We start from the raw sequence: 21,519 nt of genomic DNA on the forward strand, positions 1-21,519 counted from the left end.
AGGCTCCAGTATAATTCTCCAGCAATGTTCAATTAACATGGGTTTCTTACAGGATGTGCTGATTTTGATTTCTTCCATTGTGCTACCAAAACTTTGGCAATGTTGATTTAGTAATGTATACTGAGCCTGTTCCTTACCTTCCTGTAGTTCCCAGTTAGTCCATATAATTGAAATGGGCTGCTCATCCCTTAAGTCCCCAAGTTCTCCTTAAGTAAAACAAGTTAGGGTGTTCCTTCTAAAAACAAAAAGTGGGGGTTTTTTGACATTACTGATGTGGTAAGTCCTTCATATAACCTTCTGGGGGTTTTCAAATGGAAACTGCAGTACTGGGTGAAAAATCAGCATTTTGTAAGCGTGCCACATTAAGTCTCTTTCCTACATACTTGTATTGTGGTTACAGAAGAATGAAGTGTATTCACAAAGTGAAAGATTGTGGGAGGGGTCCCCGCCCTCCCTTGGGAGGCAACTTCAATATAGCCAGAAGTTGTCAATCACATGCTGTTTCCCTCCCCAGTTGAGGCTGTCTGTCAAAGCTTAACACACTCCCCGGTTCTAGAAAGTTCTTCTGTTCTGTTAATCCCATTGGACCCTGTTAGAATGCCACTCCTCTCCTGTATCCCGATTGGTTCATTACATGTCACCCCATCCCGTCTCCTCCCCTCTACCCGTTACCCATTGGTTGGTTTGTGCCCTAGCCACTCCTATCCCTCTGCCCTTATATTCTCGGTCCCGCCCTTGCACTAGGCTCCCTGAGTCAGTTTTTCCCTCCGAGAGTGTTGCTGCTCCTTGCCTTCTCCTCGTGCTCCTTGCCTTCTCCTCGTGCTCCTTGCCTTCTCCTCGTGCTCCTTCTCTCTCCTACAATAAACCTCTCAGATCCTGCTGCTCGGGAGACGTCTCGTCTTTATTTGGTGGAGCTTTCCGGGTTTCATCTACCCCTCCCTGCGGACCGGCCAGCCGAGGATCACTCTCCGGACTGGCTGGGAACCCAGGGAACCCCCGGAGGACCTAAATTTTATACAAAAGATGATGCAATTATTTAATTGTCTTGTATGCACAAGAGACACATGGCCTAGTGAACTTGAACATAAAAAGCCATCTGAGACTATCTTATATTTTTTTCCAGTACCTTTAGGGAAGTATAGGGGAAGTATTTGCTCAGTCTTTGAGTCATTTTTTTCTTATGACAAAAGAACACACAAGTAAAAGTGATTCAAATATGTTTGTCCATATGTTAACAAACAGCTGTACACAGAAGTACTGATTCTACTCATATTTGATATTTGAAGTAGACACAGAAGGCCCCAAAATATGCCATAATAATCTGATGAATCCTGAAGGAACATTATCAGCTAGTTAACTGACCACAAGGTAAGGCTTAGGTAGGGAGGAATGTGAATTTTGTTGATTAAAGTCTGAGATGCTCACAGGAAGAAGTGGGGAAAGAACATAGCCACAACTGCTGCACCAGAACTGGGAGGAGAAAAAAGATAATTGAAAGGAATTGTCTAAATTTGCTTAAAAAGTCAGAATTCTTTCCAGGAGTTAGAGTATTTTTCCCCTAAGGAGTGCCCTTAAATAAAATCTTATCTTAGAGGAACATACCACCTGTGGTCCTAAATTACATAATTCAGTTATAAGAAGGTGTTAAAGGTAGGTACTGAGACTTGAGACTACTTGATGTGGATGTTCTAAGGATATTGATGTCCTAAGGAAATGGCATTAAGATCAGTGTGCACCAGTTTTCACAAAAGTAAAAAGTATTAGTCTGTGTCAGGGCCTTTTAGTATTAAGTATTACTGGCCTTGGAGGAAAGTTTTGAGAACTGAGAAACTGTATTAATAGATATTATAATCACATATAAGTATTCAGTAAGTTTTTAAAAATAATATATTTATTTACTGTATCTTTATACATATTGAAATGGAAATGCTTACAGAGGTGTTCCAGAGTTGCTGAAAGTTTTGCAAGTTACAGGCACAAGTCATGTGTTGCATCCCAGACGCCGCAGTCATGTATGGGAGTCCTGCCATATTCTGAACAAGCAGGAGCCAGGAATGTTTTGTAAGAAAAGAAAAAGAAATAGGGAAGAGTAGAAGTATACATTGCTCTAAGCATTTGTTTTCCTTTGTCGTGTAAATGGGGTTCTGAATGGAGCTCTATTTTCCTGTGATTAGAAGAAGAATTACTCTTGACATACATTGTAAGAGGCTACAGTAACAGAAGACTTTATTGGAGCAGAAGGTGTAATCTAAGAGACCCTGAACATAAAGTGTAAATAAGGAATGAAGACATAAACCACATTTTATTTAGATTTAAAAGAAGTAGAGCTGCTTCTCTCTTGTTTGGCCAGCAAGCCTAGCTGCTCTCAGACTGTACATCACTATGGTACAACCTCTAGGAAGCTGCTGAAACCCAGGGCATAAATAATACAACTCAGGAAATATACTGAAAGTCAAACCTGGAATCATATTCAGCATGTGATGAAGTCAAAATACATGCAGGATCCAGGAGAACTGTTACAATTAATGCAACACGTACTGGATGTTAGTATAGACCCTTTCATTATTCATTCCAGTTCTTTATTATAGTAGCCTTATCATTCCTGCATTTTCATTGGGCTAAACAAAATTACGCACATACATTATTGAATCACTAGGTATTGCTTGCTATTTCAATTAACTTTCTGGGTACACTTCAGCTTTTAATTAAATCCTCAGCTTCTGGGAGAAGTGTATAAGCTCAAGTGGGCTTGGTGTAGAGCATTCTAGAAGTATTAAAGCTCACACAGCTCTTTGATAGTGTTAAATACTGAGTAAGTCCCAGCTCTGACCTTAGGAGAGTTTTGTCATCCACCTGCCATTTCTCAGGACACTTTAAGGTTTCACACCACTCAAATCTAGAGAGTCTACACTGCTCAAATCTAAATATGTTGAGTAGTAAACAAATGCCTCTTGATAAGCTGGTATAACCCATGGAAGATCTAATTTTGTAGTAGTACTAACATCTGTGATAATGTAACTTATTAGTACGAGTTACCTCTACTTCATTAGCTGCCTTGGACACTAGGAGGAGGCCTTTCTGGAATAATTCTGCTTTTTTACTGTACATTCTGTTATTTGGATTCATTTTCCCACATAACCTTGTGAAACTAGGAATGATTTGGGAGGTGCAGTATTATTTCAGTGTGTTCTTGGTCGTATAAACGTGGCAATGAATATTCCTTTTACAAGTGTAATAGTGATATTAATTCCTCTTGAATACGCCATTGCAAAATGACACAATTGATAAATAAGGAAACTTTCACCCACCTAAAGTCTAAACTTTTAATTTTGAACCTTACTTTTCCCCTCCTTCAAATAAGTTGATCATTGATGTTCATTATCTGATACCTCACTTGATGCTGTAAGTTGTTTGGAGCAAAATGGTTTCTCCAAAAATTCTCTTGTTAAATTAAAGTATAACCAGTTTTGGTTATTTGGGTTTTTTTTTTCCCTGCCTTTGTGTTTCAACAATTGCACAAGTCTTTGGTGAAAAATGTTTCTTCCAGTTATATCAACAGATTACGTGACAAATTAAAATGCTAATTTCTGGGAAGTTGCATCTTTTATCACAGATGAACTGGGACCAGAGCCCAGTTCTGCAGGGATTACACAACAGCAGTAACCCAACAGTTGTGGTGGTTGGAGAGTGAGCTTGTTGTGTCACGGCTGCTGCTTGTGCCTGACTGCTGTGAGTGACAGCTGAGACCAAAAACCAGGGACAATGTATACGGTCAGAAGGGGAGCCTAAGATGCCATTGTCACCACTGTGTAAGTCAGTGACCTCTGAGGTATGAAGCAGTTTAGAAGTGAGTATTGATTGCTTGGTGTATCTGTGGGAGTAATCCTGGACCTGAATTGTTCTGATAGTCTGTCCCCAGTAGATACTAGCCTTCTTACAAATCTGTTGCAGGTGAAGAAGTTGTGATGTGGAAGTGTTTACTCTCAGATGCATGAGTTCTGTACAGCAAGAAAAATATCTGGTCCAAATCAAGTGATTTAAGCACCGTCTTCTTCTGGTACATGATGGAACTGGGACACAATCTTGACTAGAGACCTGCAGTACTCAGTCAGTCAGACCTGACCCATAGCAAACATTTGTTAATGGCAGCTTACTATTACAAAGTAGATGTGCTGTATTTATGACTTCATTTCATTAGGGATTATTTGAAATTCAAAAATAATTTCCTGAAAACCTCAGCTCTGTTCCTAAACATTTTCCCTACTTCTCTGGGATTAGTGTTCACTACAGCAAAAGTAAGAATTGAGTCTAGAAGAGTGCCAGATCTTAATTTTTTCCACTCCAAATACAATGTCTTCAAAGAAACAGGAGGAAACTTTGAGTGGATCTTCTTAGTTCCAAAGACAAGGAATAGAATAGTGCCTTGTGTAGAACCTCCTTAAGAATTGTTGATCCAAAAAATTCCCCTAAAAACAGCATGTGCTCTGTTCTCAAGTGATATGAATTCTCTGTTCAAAGTTTGTCACATTCAATGTAGGAAAAACAGTTTGACATCTTTTTGTGCAAGTAGTCAGGTAAATAGGAAAGTGTATTTGAAATTAGCACGAATTGGGATAAATCGTTTTTTTTTTTTTTTTTACAGGGTCTCCACAGTGCCAAACTGTGTCTCTTGTGTGCTCCCTAAAGCAGCTTCCCAGGCTTATGGTCTTAAAGAAAATAGACAGAAAACAACTTTGAAATGCAGGTTATACGTGACCAAACTTGGAAATACGAAGTCTTTTCCTTGCAGTTGAAAGAATTCTTGCAGAATCTTTAACCATACATGTCCAGTGGCTGTTACAGTATTAAGATTATGTCCTCTCTCTTTGGTGTACAACTTCTTCCATTCACTTCTTGGGCAGTCCTTTCCACAAATGCTTCTTCTGTCTCTAATGCAGATCCATACACATTGCTTTACCCTCCTTATGGCAGAGAACAAAACAGAGGAAGAATGGAAAAAAAATTCTTACTCCTTTCTTTTCTCCTAAGCATAAAAGCAGTAGTAGAAATATAAAATGAATCTATAGATTCTCATGAGCACTCTTATGTAGCACCAGGATGCTTCCATCCTGAAACCTGAGATTATCGCTGACTGAGAGCAGGATGGAAGTCCCAGGGTGACCATCCAGTCCCAGGGACAGATTGCCAGAGTAAAAAAAAACATTCTAAGGTGTCTTACACCACCTCTTTTCCTCTCTTTGATTCAGCTATTGATAATTTTGGGAGTTGTGAGTAGGTATCAACGATCTGTATGAAGAAGAAAATACTGTAAATTAAGTTGCAGTGATCATAGCAAATGTTTAGAAAAATAATAGAACAAGTACACTTCATCCTACTTTATGTTTTGTGAACCTTTTGCAGCTGTGCTGTTTGTGAAGATTCATGGAACTAAAATGCTTTGAGAGGGCAATGCTTAAGACAATGTGCATTGATATTTAGAGACTTCTAACACATCCACTCAATTTGGAGTGGAAATGATAGAAAGGACTGCCTCAATTTGGCAGAGTTTTAATAAATACATCTATCTGGTTAAAAAGCTTCATCCTACTGTGGTGTGCTCCTCTTTCCCCTTGGGAATGAATGACAAGATTCCCAACCAAGTTATTCTGAGGTACTTATCACTTTGTCAAAGTCCACGTCAACTTGCAAAGCTGGGAAAGAGAAACAGATGAGGTTAGTTCACATATTTCCAAAACCTCATTGTTTAGCTTGGTGGGATTTGGTTTGGTTTTACAGAAAATGTCAGTAAAACTGAAACTTCCTTGAGTTGTGTAATGAAAGCTGACAATGCTAGTGCAGAGCATTGCCACAGAAAAGAAAGGAGAGATAATTAGAGTAGATGCAAGAATGGAGCTGTATAAAAGAGAATAATACCAGATACCAGCAGACTAGAATATATTTATATTGCCTAACACAGTATATATATGAGCTGCCCTGGAAGCTGGGTCATACTGTAGTTCTCAGGTACTGAAGCCTTTAGGATCTTGCTTTGTATCTTGGTAGCTATTTGTTCTACTCTTCCATTCATTTCTTACCTATTTCATGTCTTTAAAAAAACAAAAAAAAAATTCCTTCCCACACTTACATATAAATAGTTTTATTGTTAGTATAATTTGCAACAAATTAAATCATCTTTCCAGTTGGAAAGGCTACAGGGAGAGATGCATAAATGTTGTTTTGGGAGTGAATGGTGTGCAGTTGATCTGAACAGTGCAGCAGCATGAACTGATCTTCTCTACTGGCTCATCTGCCTGGTTTGGCTGTGCTGTGTGATAGCCTGCAGATATGTTCATTGCTTAAAGAGATGTTAAAATCTGTTCTTGAACAGAAATCAGCTTGTAGACTCATGCAATACCTTGTTAGATAATACACCTTTGATGTAATTAGTTTACTTCTAACCTTACACAGTTTACTTCTAGCCTTTGCTAGAATTTTTGCAGTATCTTCAACTCTTAAGTCACAAGGTATTTTTAAATTATTTTAACACCTGTTGATTAAAATTTCAAATTTGCAAGAGAAGTAAAATATCTTTTGAAGAATGTGAAGTCTAAGCACACAGCACAGAATTCTGCACAGGATTATGTCTGTGTCATTACTAGGACTGCTTTTGAATAGGCTTTGTATTGGGCTCTATACAAACACGGGTTGTTTATTAAATTTGGAAACGGTGTAAGCTGCAAGTTCTGACAGTTCTGAACTTCTGCTTGTTGACTTGGAATGCAAATACTAAATACTTATCCTAGTGGACAGGTAAGATGATTTTTAAGTATCAGAAGCTCAGGGTTTTATGGTAAAGTATATTGACTTCACTTTATTTTGTGGGAGTTTCTTTGAATGTATCAAAAGGGGTCACGTAGTATAGAAGGCTAAACTGCTTCAGAGCAGTTTGTGCCTGCAATGAAAGCATAAATGTCTAGTGTGAACAATTAAGATGATCGATGGTACTTGGTAATGAAGGGCTTTGCTTTTCCATGTCAGCAGTGATACTTGAATGGCTCAGCTTTCAGAAACTCAAAAAATATACCAGGGCTCTTGAGTGTAGCAGTGAAGAAAAGGCAATTGTTTTTCATTACCCACACACAGCATACTGTAGGTCTGTGGTAACTCTCTGGTCTGGAATGTGGAAGCCTATTCTATTTTCTGTTCTCTCCAGTATCCCTTTCCCATCAGGTTCCTCAGGAATGATGAAAGCAGCTTCATAGTTGCTGGTGTGCAGTGAGCTTCCTTTGAGTGACTCTTCTGTCAGGCAGGGATGCTGCTCTGCTTTATGGCTTTAGCCATTTTTGCTCTGGAGATGAAATGGAAGTGAATTTTTTAATGATGTATTGTGTAGAAGTTTCTGTGGTGCTCAGAGGAGCTCAAATGTTTGGAGGCACTACATAATATTTTTCCAAGATGCTTGCATTAGAGACCTGAGGAGTGGGTGATTCATAGTTTACTTCTAACATCAGAAAACAATTGCAGAGCTGTGAGATGTGTTATTATATTTACTAGATTGAAATCTTCTGCGCTGGGAGTGGAAGTCTGGCATGTTTTAGGTTGATGACTTGGGCAAATGAACTTTAGTTGGCAGATGGATTCCCTTTTGCAGTGCTCTTTACACTAGTAGAAAAGTTATTTATTTTGCCTTTTAGTTCTAGTGTGCTAAAAGAAGCATGTCTGCAGTAAATTCCTTTAAGAGACACAACCTGTATTTGATACCATCCCATAATGAACTTAACAGCATATACACTGCAGGAGTTAATTTATCTTACCTACTTTGTAGCCATAGAAGCAGAGTTCTCAGGAGAAAAGGTTTCACCTCTAAATATGGATTGGCATTAAGGATCAAAATACAGATGCATCTATTGGCCTTCTGCCCCAGCACACACAAGCTAGTAATGGAACTGCTGTAAAATCTGATGGCCTTGATGTGACATCAGGCACTTCTGCACATGCAGACCACAGAATGTCCTTTCTGATTTTCAAACCGCTGAAGAAACAAGGAGTGAATACAGCAGTAATAACCTAATTGAATATACACACTCTGAACTAATGAAAAAATGTTCAAAACTAATGTCACTCAATTAGTTGCTGAATAACAGTGTTTAAAGGCCGTTAAATTTTAAATAAAACCTACAAAAAATCAAGTCCCAATCTTTAAAGTGACTTAAGCATTTGTAGCAATGAGACTAAAGATCTGAATTCTCTTTTTGGAAATGGAGCGTCCAGGAGATCTGCATTGCTAATTCAACCAGAATAAGGTCCCTTCCATGAATTAGTCAATATATGCAGAACTATTTTTGTAACATTCAAAATGAGCTTGGGTATTCTTTCATTAGATACTATCTGTTCTAATTAGCAGTACATATTTATATATATATATATATATATATATATATACATACACATTAATATCAGGTTTAGATCATTTAGTTGCTGAAATTAGACATACTATTCCCATACTCTGGGAAAAATGAAAATCACCTGCCATTCTTTTGTGGACAGTTACTGAAACTTTGTTCAAGAATACATAAAAAAATCCTTGATGAACAGGAAAAAATAAATAATGTGTCACGTGGAATAAATATAGCGTACAATACAGATTTTCGTGAAAATAGGTGCTCTATAAAGAAATAAAAGGTGTTCAAAAATGAAATAAAGATCAGGCAAATCAGAGGATAGATTGTATTAGGAGTGGCAAGGTAGAAAGAAACATCATGAAGCTGTGCTGGTCTGCATGAGGCTTTGTAGAAGGGGAAGAGATGGGGCAGTGGAAAGGTCCATTCAAAAGTGATAAATCATGTGGCATATATACTTTCCTTACTAGATTTACAGAATTGTCAAAGAGTCTTGGTGAAGCAGTGCAAAAGATTGTATAAATTTTCAAGACCTCTTTTCAGAAACATTAGATGGCATTTTTACATATGCTTGTTAAACATTTGGAAATTATCTGTAAAACTTCCAGGACTTAAAACCAGTTTTTATTTAGAAGGGACTGATACACCTCCTGCCCAGTCCATATCTTCAGGGTGTCTTGTATCTGCTTCTTAGACATTCATTGCATAAGATGATGAACTTGATTTTTGAGCTCATCCAGGTAGGCATTTATGATTCTTGTACCTGCAGTGGACATTGGTTCAGCAATTTGATATCTTATTTCAAGAAATAAGGGAAGCGTTCAGACCCTGCTTTCTTGTGAGAGAGAACTGAGTGAAATGCCTGTTCAGTATTGGCACTACAGTCCAGGGATATTTCATTTTAACAATCAGACCTTGAATTTTTGGCACTTTGGGAAAGATATGTGTCACATTTGAGTATGATTTGACTCAGATTGAGATTGAAGTGAAGGCAATGATCACAAGGGGTGAGGTACATATCAATTCAATCTGTGTGTTTCCATCCTTATTTCTGAACTGTACATACCAATACAGAAAACTTGTCATTTTGGCTTTGTTCCTAGAACTGGGTTTCAAAGCCAGACACAGATAATAGGCATGTCTTTTCATAGCCTAGTGCTACTGAAACAAAGAGCAAAGACAAATCAATTTTTCTTCACTTTTTTAAAATAATTTCATGTACAACTTTCCCCCTCTCTGTTTTCTTAACAATCGCTCTTATATAAAGGTAGCAAGTTGTTCTCTCCTGCAATTGATATTTTATAGTCCAGAAACTTAAATTACTTCACACACATATTCTTATATATATGCATGTGTATATATACACAAAACACTCTCCCAATCATTCGCTCACTCATTTTTATCCTTTTCCATCTCTCAAATATTATAATTTTGTGGGTTGAATATCTTTTGAGCATTTAAGGAGCAGCAGTAATGTAAAGCATTCAAGTAAGAGGCAGTGTTACTCTTTGTACCATCAGGCAGGAAAAATATCCCAGCACAGGTGATATTAGATGAACCATACTTGGTTTTGTATACAGTGGACTGGTGAGCCCTGTAACTGTGTGACTTCTCTCTCCTATAGCATCTACTGCTATTTAAATATTCATTTTGGAGGTGGGAAATTTGAGGCAGTTTCTTTACTGTTACAAAGTGTTAGGGACAAAGAAGAAAAAAGTTGATTTCCTTCGTAGACTAGAAAGCGGTGGCTATGACAGATGCCCTCCTCACCAGCAGGGAAAAGTATTGGCATGTTTCTAAGTCACGTGCTCCCTGGAAAGCTGAATAACATTGAGGAGCTTTAGACAAAGAGACAATAACCTCAACTTCTCAGCTACAGAGCAAAATGATGTGGCATGCCACATCCCTGTGTCAAATGCCTGTTCCCCCTTGTGGTTAGTGTCAGAATGGTTCATGGGGAGAAGCTTCTGAAGACCGGGATAGCGAAGGAGCAGTGAACTCTCCTGCCGTCACTGCCAATGCTGGCAGTGAGGAGGAAGAAAGGTGCTTAAATTTAACAGTTCTGACTTGAAAATCTGCTTGGGAGCTCATCCTAGAGTACCATAGGTGTGAGTTTCAGAAGTGACAACAAAGTCCACTCAAAAGTAAGAAAGATTTCAGCAAAGATGATTAAACCCCAAAAGCATTACCTTTTTTACTATGTAGATATACATAGCCTAGATGATTTTGGAGGTTTCCTGTATAAGATGAGAGGATGGCAAAAAAAACCAACAAATGTCGTATGACTTGATCTTTAGGACTGTGTTGATAAATTCTCAACAGAAGGCAGTAAATAATCAAATATTCATTACTATGTAAGAGAATAAGTAAAAGCTTTAAAGTGGCATGAATTTTTGAGAACTGAGTGATCCCCCAGTAGACAAAGGGGGTTCTTCACTTGTGGTTCAGGTGAGATGCCACCTCTGTAAGCAGTCCCTAACCGTGTCTCTTGTCTCCCTCTGCAGGTTACGTGTTCTGCATGTTGCACCGCCTGCCTGAACAGCACGACTGCACGTTCGACCACATGGGCCGCGGGCGCGAGGAGGCCATCATGAAAATGGTGAAACTGGATCGGAAAGTAGGGAGATCTTGCCAACGCATTGGCGAAGGATGTTCCTGAGTGCAAGACTGCAACCAAATGCTGTTCTCTTAGTTCACTAATGTTAGCCTTATTTAGGACAAAGTCAGCCAGACACCTTGTACTAGGCAAGTTTCAGACTACAGCCAATCAGTTTCCTTCCTTTAGCCAACCGTCCTGGTACTGTAGTTTAGGGATTGATGGTGGTTGAAACCTATCTCTGGCTGGTTACTAAGGTGCCTGCTAGCCACCGTATAAAAATAAAACATGAAGAAATATTATTTTTGAGTATGGCTAGTGGATTTAAACAAAGCAAGAAAAATCCAAAGGCTTCTGTTATTGCTGGAGTCACTCTAAAAGCCTTATGCTGGAAACATTCCAGCTGCGGAGTTAAAACATAGTTGTATAGAAGCTGGTGTAAAAGTTTGCTATGCACATGGCTTTCGGACAAACTGTTTAATGTGCAGCCTTTCACCTCTTCACTGCTACTGAATCCTGAGGAGGTGAAATACTACTCAGAGCAGCAACTGCAGCTGCTTAAGCCCAGAAGACCTGACTGGTCACTCGTGCCTTCATCGCTGTGGCTTTTGAGTTAGGCAGTGTCACCAGCATCAGGGATTCTGTTGGGGTAGGAACACCTTTCCGGTTCTTCCCAGGAAGCCAAAAAGAAAGGGGGACAGAGATTCTTACGAAAAATTTTTATATGTATCTTACTATAAAGAACCTATCAGGGTTTGGGTTTTTTTCCTTCTTTTTTTTCTTTCTTCTCTGTTAAATTATGATCTCTCTTTAAAGCCAACTCCATCCTGGAGCAGTAAATGGTGCATAACTTTTTACATGGCATCCACAGAGATTCTACACGTTATGTGAACAGATTCCACATACCTTGAGCAGTACAGCCATCCCACTGGCTGAAACCTGATTGGCTCTTGTTTGCCTTTTGCTAAGTGCAGGTATCTGATAATTGATCAAATAAGGCTAATTCACAGCACAGTAGCCATGGCTGGATTCTACAGACTGACTTTCTGTAGCTAGACTTACATATTGGGGGAAAAAAGGACATTTTGTAGCAAACGGAATTCAGTAACAGTATTGGGGAACAACCTGTAAAACAAACACCCTTTGTCAGAATGAGCTTGTGTTCCTCACATTCAGAGTGTCAATGAGATAATCAAAGGGGCTCCACCGGCCCTCCTTCTATGCAGCTGAACGCACCCAGGAAAATCCCTGCCCACAAAGTGAGTATAGCAAGTGGATGTGAAATGCATGACCTGGATCTGGTTAGAGCCTCGGTTCTGTGTTATGGTGTGTCACGCTGAGCTGAGCTCAACCGCACCAGCTTTGCCACTTCAGAAACGTAAAAGCAAATATCATAACTGGGCTGTTTCCTGTTGCACACAGGGCTTATGCAGGTAAAAATGATTCGTGCCGATGTTGCCCAGCTTAATCCTGAATGAGTTTAACTTCTCAATCGATAGTAAGTTATTAACAAGTGGGTACATTTGTAAGAAAACCTGAGGGAGGGATCGACTTTGTCTCATCTTCAAATACCGGGCAGATGTGAAATATTGGGGGTGAAGTAACCTGTCACTTGGAAAAACCCAGCTTGTATGAGTCATCCTTCATTCTACTTGTTACAGGTAATTAACTCCTTATAGGCCAAATTATACTGTTACTTTGGTAGCCAGTTAGGAACATTTAACAATTAGACAACTAATTAAAAAAAGAATACATATATATATATACACAGATATATATATGTCTCTCCAACACACACTCAGCATCTGACTGTATTAGCATTAACCGTGAAGCAAATCAGAAGTGTCCCATCATTATAAATGCAAGCTGTCTGGAAGGCAAGCTGTTTTTTTTTTTTCCTTGTTCTTATTCAAGAATATGAACCAGCAGCAAAAGCTTCTGTAATGGGCTGCATTTTCAGGAAGTGGTCCTGGTGAGAGGGACTGTCCAAGGATATTATTTACATTTGCCATGAGGAGTTCAAAAAAAAACATGGATTTTGGCGGCTGCTGTGATACGCACTTTCTTTTCCTACAAAATCCTATCCTAGCATTTGATGGGCATTCTGATTGATACACAAGACTTTTCTGCATTAATACTGAAGATGCTATTTTGTTCCTCCTTAATATTCTCTTTAATCTCGTTACAAGTGCACAGACGGTTTCAAGGTGGCTCTTGAGAGGACACTACTTAAAGTTCATGTGAATTATGGACAATGTTCACTTTAAACAAAAAGTTGGGGAGGGGGTTGTTCCTTTGCAGTATCTGTTCTGTGAAGTTTGTTAAACGTAAAGAAAGCTTAAGTTCTTGTATCTTAAAAGAAGATCTTATTTAACCCTTTTGTGTTCTAGATTTACTTACACATGTAGCCTAGAGCTCAGTTTTAGTTTAACATTGTGAAAATATTAAAAGAATCTTGTAACTTTATTCTTTTTCCTCATGCTAAAAAAAATTAAACCAATCAGATTAAAGTTTGAAGTCCTTTCTGCCTATTCCAACAGGTCTTGCTATTTTGCACCATTTCTACTGTAAATTCATGTAAGAAATATGAACGGGGAAAAGACCAAGGCTAGGTCAGTAACTTCAAGCTGAATTTACAATTGGTGAAGGGTGGACAGGATTTTATGCAGGTTTGGAAGGGAAGGATAGTATTTCTGCTGGGTTTGAATTGAGGGATTTGTGTTGTAAGCAAGTCTACTGTAGCCAGTTTGGTCCATTTAACTTTGAGGTTAGATACAGTAATCAAAGGAATAAGTTGTGCATACTCTTCAAATCAAATGCATACTGTACACTGTATCACTGGCACTAAAACGTCTTAAATTTTCTTTCATGCACTTTGACAGCTTCACCTAGAATAACTGTATTCCAGATCAGAATGAGCTATATTCATACTGGATAAACAGAGGAATAACTATTGTTTCTTAAACATTTAGATGCTAAAAACACAAGACTAATTAAAACCCCCACAATTTACTGTATTAGAGGGAGAGAGAATGTAAAACTAATCATTTTAAGAAAAAATTGAAAATGGTTTGGAATTGAAATAGTGCCTGATTCGTGGGTCACATACACTCATTTTTTTCCTGAAATTCTTATGGTACTTTAAATTATAAAACTGCATGATTCTTGAACAAGATGGCTGTGTTCTAGTAAAGGTAAGTTATATAAAACAGCTCTGCCTTTTCATCCAGTTTCAAACCTGTGTCTAGGTGTGAGCCAGGGCTTCTAGGAAAAATAAGACTTGCCTGGGAATGTTGCTGTGTACCTGTTCTGTTTCGCAGCAGCTCCGTGTCTTGACTGAGCGGCAGCACATCTGTAACATGAGGTACCTGTGAACATGAACTCTCTTCAGCAGTGCACAGGAAACACCCTGAAAAGAGTCCTGGTGCAATTCCAGCAATCCAGGAGTTATATTAGCTGCTTTTATCAACTCAATGGCAGGTGATAAAAACTTAAATTTTGTATGACTTTTCTTTTGGACAAATTGCAATCCCCTGGCTTAGTGAATACAATGTCCTCTTTATATTTGGCTTTGTACTCACTGTGGTGTTCAAGTTCATTGTGTAATCAGCAGTTCCTTCTGTGATTATGCTACATCTTAGATATAAATCTCTAGAGGATAAAAGTACTTTTTTTTTTTTTTAATCTTACAGTTATTATTTCAGTACAAAGACTCAGCAGGGAGGAAAACTGATATTAACTATGTCATAAAAATACAGATTTTATAATAGACTCCAAGAAGTATACCAGTGTAACATCTGACAGCACCAGTCCTCACAGTCAATGCGTAGACAGTTAAGTTCCCTGATGAATTGTAGTAACATTCTCTTTGTTGTATTGTAGTTACTGATATTGTCCATCACCAGAAGAACAGCCAAGAGAAAGTCTAAGCAAAGTAATCCAATGTAACAATGAGCTTGTAGCCATTTCACACTGGAAATAAATTCATATTCTTCTGGAAACTTTTATGCCTAGAAAACCAATGGAAACATTTAAGACTGCATTTTTAAAAATTAACTATATTTATTGGTACCAGATGTTTATCTTGTTACTCAAATACGTGATAAGAATTCTGCATAAAGAACAAAAATATCTGGTTCAACACAAAGGCTATGGTGGCAGGAGCTGCTGTGTAAGGATGTAATTTTAGTATAGCCAATTCATAAGATTATAGTTAGTTAAGGCTGCTTCTGTACATACTTTACTACAAAAGGATCACAGTGAAAGAAGAGTGCATAGGATTAAACTGCTCAAAAATATTTGCAGTGCACATTTTACATGGTGAACTGGTGCAATAATGGGCTTTATTTCTCACTATCAGCAGCTGTTTTGCAAGAACAAATGTCACTGCTGGAAAGAGCCACTCCTAATGTTCCTGATATACATCAGTGAGAAGGACTCTTCATGTTCATTATTTTCTCCTTTTTGTTGAAGCAGTTAGCATGTGCAGCTGGGCATTTGAAAGTAGTTCTGATTGAATGTTCCTCTTTTTGGCTTTGCAGTATTCCCCACTGAAAAAAAAAAAGCATCAACTTCATTGTTCTTGCAAGTCCCTGCACCTTAGTTCAAGCAGATTAAAATACACGTGTTGGTCTACAGAAGTGATGGCCTTCTTGTATTTTACTGCAGTGGCAGCCTCTTTCTTCAGTTAACTGAAACATAATGCAAACACAATTCTCCTGTTGTGGATTTTGGGCTGTGGGGTTTTTGACTTCAGTTCTATGATTCTGTTCACAAACATCTTCCCATAAACTCTGCATGCTTCATCTTCCACTCTGAAGTTGGGTAAGGACAAAAGAAGGCATGAAAACAGGAGGCAGAGGATGGCAAAGTGACAAATGCTTAGTGATCACATCCACCTTTCTGTTCAAGTTAGATTGGATCATAGAATAGCAAAGAAGCAGGTAATTGCTTGCCAAACAGCACCACCTTTTTTCACTTAGTACTAGAGAAAACCATTTTACTTTATCTTTGTGACTATACCTATGCAGAGTTTGTCTTAGTCAATTCTGCAACAGGCATTATATGCAAAGAAATTAAATGGCACCGTCATAATATGAAAACATTTTTGATGGATTATTTAGTAATAACTACATATTTTGCTACTGGACCTTCCTATTTTGCAATATGCTGCTATTTTCTTCGGAAGAAAAACAAGCAGAACTTTATAAGACTAACTGTAAATTATTTCAAATTCAATACGTGCATCTGAAGCACTAGGAAGAGATTACTGAAATTATATATAGTTTTTAAAGATGATGATGACTGCATCCTCTAACAAAAAGGTTTTGTTCTTCACATAGTAGCAAGTGTTGATGGCAATGGTTTAACCATAAGCAGAATGTTTTTTCTGCTAGGTTTGTGCAAAGCCAATAACATGCAGTAGGATGCTCTGAGTTACTAACTTGTAGCACGGTACAGTGACTGTGTAAGTAATGAGAATAAAATTATAGAGACCTACTCCTGTCTGTGGCTCTCCCTTCACATGAAAAGACAGGTAACACCCACTGTTTCCTTGTTGCTTAGTCCCCTTTATTCTTTCCTGAGTTGCAAAGACACTTTCCTTCCCTCTACCAGCATGCTCAAGGAGGATGGAAAACCAAATTCTAACTAAAGGTTATTTAGAAAAAAAAACAAAAAAAAATTGACATCTCTGAAGGCAAAGTATTGAAGTCATCCTCCATATCAGAGATGCAACTCCAGAAGGAGCTCTCCTTAGGGTTCTTGGAAGGAACACTTAAAATTTTTGGAGTTTTATCTTTGTAGATTGTTTAGGATCTCTTTGAATAAAAAAGCTAATCCTTAAAAAATCCTAAAAAAAATAAAGCACAGTGTTGTATCTTCTTTGAAAGGGGCCTGCATGATCAGCACTGCTGCTTTAAGCCAGCTCAATGAAAGGTTCGTTGTTGACTCCTGAAATACTCAGTCTCATCTCTCTGCTTTTCAAAGGAGCACATAAATGCAAGACTCTTAGAGGAAGGGGGGAAGAGTGTGAGCTAAAGCGAAGCTAAATTCATTCTTCATTCTAGCAACAATTTGTCCTTTTTCCCCCACCTCCTCCTTCTGCAGTATTTATATTACATTTTCTTTAGATTCCTGGAAGTTTCGGCTACACCAGTTTCTGGAGAATTCTTTGAACATGCTGCATTTAGCAGCAGCATGAGGAAGATGATCAGCTCCAGTAGTAATCACTGTTGGCCAGCACAACTCTTGTCCACACTAGAGTGTTAAAAGGATGGCTACCTAAAAATGTTTCAGCTCATCCACCTGTATCAGCTTTGCATCAATCCTTCTCATTTGGGTAGTCTGTCATGCGCACAGCAGCCAGAGGTGTGACCTTTGTCCTGTCTGCAAACAGACTGTTCCCTTCGTTACACACACCCACCCCAACATTTCTATAGATAGAAACACCAGATAAGCAGCAGTTAGTTAGAAATTCTACAGATACACACCTATTTTCAAGTCACTCTGTAAACCCCTTGTTTTCTCCTTTTGACTGTTTGGTCTCAGGTCTTGTCAAAAGTAATAGTTCCACATGTATTTCCTGGACATGGACCTGTGTACACTTGAATCTTCTGGGACATCAAATGGCTGTAGCAGAATGATGCTGCTGGAATAAGCCAGCTTTCACTTCCTGCACACCCACATGTGTATTACCAGTCCACGTCTGGCTTGTGTTCTGAGGAAAAGTAGCTTGTCCCCATATCTCAATTTGTCTGTTTAATAGTAGCTGTAGTTAAATTATTGTCATCTACTATAGACTTGGTCCTGGAACCACCATCATGTTCATTTACAATTCCAGTAAAAACACTCCCCTTGAGCAGGTGGGAGGTTTGAGTGACTGCCAGCAGTTCTGATCTTTCTCCATAGTGTGTGTCCCACTGTCCTGGGACACAGAGCTCTGAGGGATGATGGGAGTGTGCATGTGTGCAGGATCACCAAGGTGATGCTGATTGTATTCCAGCTGCCACCTTAACAGAAATACTTTGCCCCTGAAGCAGCAACTCCTGCAAAATTAGTGGGAGCAGGTAAATATGTGCTATTTGAAACTTAATATCCAATAAATATCTATTTATCAGCCTGTTTCAGCACCCCTGCCAGCCTTCATTTCTCAATTTGCTGTGATTTCCATAAGCTTTTCTCCGTCATCCCTTTTGTAAATTCTCCCTCATTGACTATGATGCCCACTCCTACATCAAATTGTCATGTTCAGAGACAACAGGAGAGCTGATCACATATCTAAAGGTGGTGGGACTTTTATTGCCATCTGTAATGAAAACGTTAATTTTTAAATGTTAAATGACTGCTACTCTTTAGTATATGAAACCCCTAGAGCTGTTTTAATACACTGTAGCAAATAACATTAAGGGTGTGTTCTACTTCCAATTCAACCTCCTTCTTCCTTGCTCTTAACTCCAGATTTTCTCCATCTGAGGAACCTTAGGCTAGCTTGATACTGCAGCCACTGGAGATACGCAGGCAGTGTTTAATAGCACCTCTGCAAGTACCAAATACCCATCCAGACCAAGAATAAAAAATTGTCTCTTTGTTCTACTTTGGTTCTTTCTTCCTCTTGTTAACCCAATATTGTTATTCTGTGGATAAAATATAAAGCTATCACTCGTTTGCCATGTAATGCTAAACATTTATCCATCACAGTGATTGGTTTTAAGATTTTCAGCACGTGATTGATACTGTGGGTTTGTTTGGTTTTTTTACACCAAGCTTCATGAAGACAGTGCTCAAGTGTTAACTACTGAAACAGGCAGATCTGACTGACATAGAAACTACATGTCAAGCAGACCCAAGTCAAGACTTCTTAACAAGAATGAGAAGCAGTTCCTTGCCTTTGCTGTTCTCCATGTGGAAAATAAAAGAAAATCCAACTCTGCTGCCTCAGCTGCATAGCCTGTGCCAGTCGTCCCCTGGCTCGGCAGCTGGAGGGGTGCTCTGTGCTGTGCCTCAGGCCCTGAAAGATCGCAGGAGTCACGGAACCATCATCCATGAGTCCCTGAAGGCAGTCAAGCTGTAAACTGTATCTCCTCTTTCTAAATGTGTGTTTTCTGCAAAACAATAAAGTTGTTTATGAAGAGGTGTGATGTATTAAACGAGACAATGCTGACCTGCAATTGAATCATGCATTCCGGGGTGGATTTCTCTTAGCAGCCTTTGGCTGGTAGCAGTAAGGCGGGTAAGGAACTTCAACAAGCCTATGGAACTTAAATCACTCCACAGGAACTGAAACAAATGTTAGGCCTTATGCAGTCTGCATACATCCAGCAAGGCAAGAAGATTAATGCTTTTATTTCACACCAGCCCTGATTCAGTCACTTAACGCCAACACAGATCAGTTTCCCTCAGACAACATTCAGCATCTTTCTAGAATAAACACAAGGAGGATCAATCATTCTGAGAGCAGTCCGCAGATAAAACATATCAGAGTTAAATATCTACTATAAGGATTACACAGTTTAGTGTAAAGCATACCAAAATAGAATTCTAATACTGCAATGCATTTCAAATATAACACTACATTTCTGATTTCTCAGAAAGCTCCATGTGAACTGAGATTGGGGCATTAACAGCAGAAAAAACAAAAGGCAATAGGCTTCCCACACTATATAATTCTTCACGGTAAGACAGTCTGACCCTTGCTGTTCTCACTGTTTATGGATTTCTTGGTGTAATTTTCTGTTTGAGAGAGCTTAATGGTGAACTACAGTTTGTGGCTACTGTGTAATTCCATTGATAGGTAACTGCTACTCCGAGCGTGTGAGAAGAATGAAAGCATTAAGTCATAGAATGTCTAGTTTTTATCCTTTATTTTCAGGCACATGGCTAAGGGCTTGATCCCCTAAATATAGGAAAAACAGGGAAATTTAAAGTAGTACATTTTCTAAGGAGCCTGTGTAAACTTTGTGCACAGATTTCATCAGCATGTTAATTGAGAGCTGCCAGGTAAACAGTCTTCAGTTTAAAAAAAGCCTCAGTGATAAAGTGACTCGCTTACTCCAGCCAGGGGCACATTCTTCATGCCATGCTTCTGTTCCATATGAATTATCCGTGACTACTGGGGCCCTGCCTGTGCCAGCACAGCCACACAAACAGTACAAGCTTTGCATGCCAACTCTCACAGTCCACAAAGGCAGCTGAACTTCAAAGGTTTGCAACAGATAACAGGTTTACACAATGCTGCTCTAACCATTTTTTGTTTTACTTCTCTGCTGGCATGTAGGTCTTATGGAGAAGTGTAATAAATGCCTTTGTTTTGTGAGGTGCCAAGCCAACTAAGACTTAAATACTGCACATAACCATTCCCAAAATAAAAAGGGTCTTTCCTTCTTGAGAATATGAAACCTGGTCATATTCCTCAAGTTGTGATGGGCCTATGACATTCACAGGGGAGTCTCACACAGGCATTATTTCTTCAGAGATGACAAACTATGCAACCTTCACCTGCACGCAGTTCAGCAACTAATTTGGCAGTAATTTGGCAAGGAGAGAGAAATAATACTGAGTTCTAAAGTATCCACTTATCTCAAATTTACCTGAATCTGGTAGCCAGCTTTGATACTGAGTTACAGTCCACACCAACCCACATAAAAGATTCAAGCTCCATTTCTGTGCTTGCCCATACTGACTATGCCAAACCAGTAAAAGTAATGCCATCTCTGGTGCGATGGTCTAACAACCTTGTCACTCCACAGTCATAGGCAGCATCAAGGAGCACCAGCCTCTCCGCAGAGAAAAGGGTACAACCCCCTGCTAGTGTGGAGGGAAGTCACTGTGACATTCCTGCACTGACTTTGGTAGGCAGGACAGAAGGGCAGCCATGTGTAAGTCACTGTCAGCACAGCGATTGTGCAGTGCTGGAGCTCCCAAGGCACCTTCTGTGTGAGCTCCATGCTCTGCCCCTACATCACTTGGCCATGACTTGCCTGTACTCTGCAGACGCTCTCCTCCAGCAGCAGAAAGGGCTTAAGAACTCCTCTGCAATAACATCCACTCGCGTTCTCGCCCCAGTGAGTTGCAGATCAACACTGGGAAATGCTTGGCCAAAAGCCGTCAAAGTGGAAGAAAAAAGACTAGAGCTCCCTGTGCTGCTTTGGACTGCTGAAGGCCATTTTGAAACCTTCCTTTCCCCATTCTCCAAATCTTGTTTCAGGTCCTGAAAACCTGTCAGTGAAGGGACACACATGCTCCACACAAGCCTACTTTCGACATCCACCAACTCCTGTCCAAAGTTGCAGTGGTGGCTCGGTAATTGATGGTACAGGGAAGTTTGGTGGGGGTGGCATGGGATGCAGAACTTGGGTGGAATGTACTCCTGACATACAACAAGGGAAGTTACTACGCTGTTTTTAAAAATTGGCAAGAACCAGCCTCTGTTTAGTGAGCTGGCTGTGCCCATTTTATCATTTTGGACACAGAGCTTCCTGCAGAAGGCAAGTTTCAGTCAGTGACCTGATGTCTGGGTACAAGACCGTTCCTCAGGAACGGGAACAG

General features: G+C 39.3%; 1 protein-coding gene across 1 annotated transcript in view; it reads left to right on the forward strand.

Annotated features, from left to right (window-relative positions):
* Positions 1-11,276, forward strand: part of ZFAND3 (zinc finger AN1-type containing 3) — a 131,815-nt gene extending 120,539 nt beyond the window's left edge. Inside the window, exon 7 of the mRNA XM_053972622.1 lies at positions 10,883-11,276. Coding sequence (XP_053828597.1) covers positions 10,883-11,037 — 155 coding nt within the window. The 3' untranslated portion in view covers positions 11,038-11,276. The remainder of the gene's footprint in view (positions 1-10,882) is intronic.
* The last annotated feature ends 10,243 nt before the right edge of the window (positions 11,277-21,519 follow it).

This window comes from Vidua macroura, chromosome 3, assembly GCF_024509145.1.
Source record: "Vidua macroura isolate BioBank_ID:100142 chromosome 3, ASM2450914v1, whole genome shotgun sequence".
Taxonomy (NCBI): Eukaryota; Metazoa; Chordata; class Aves; order Passeriformes; family Viduidae; genus Vidua; species Vidua macroura.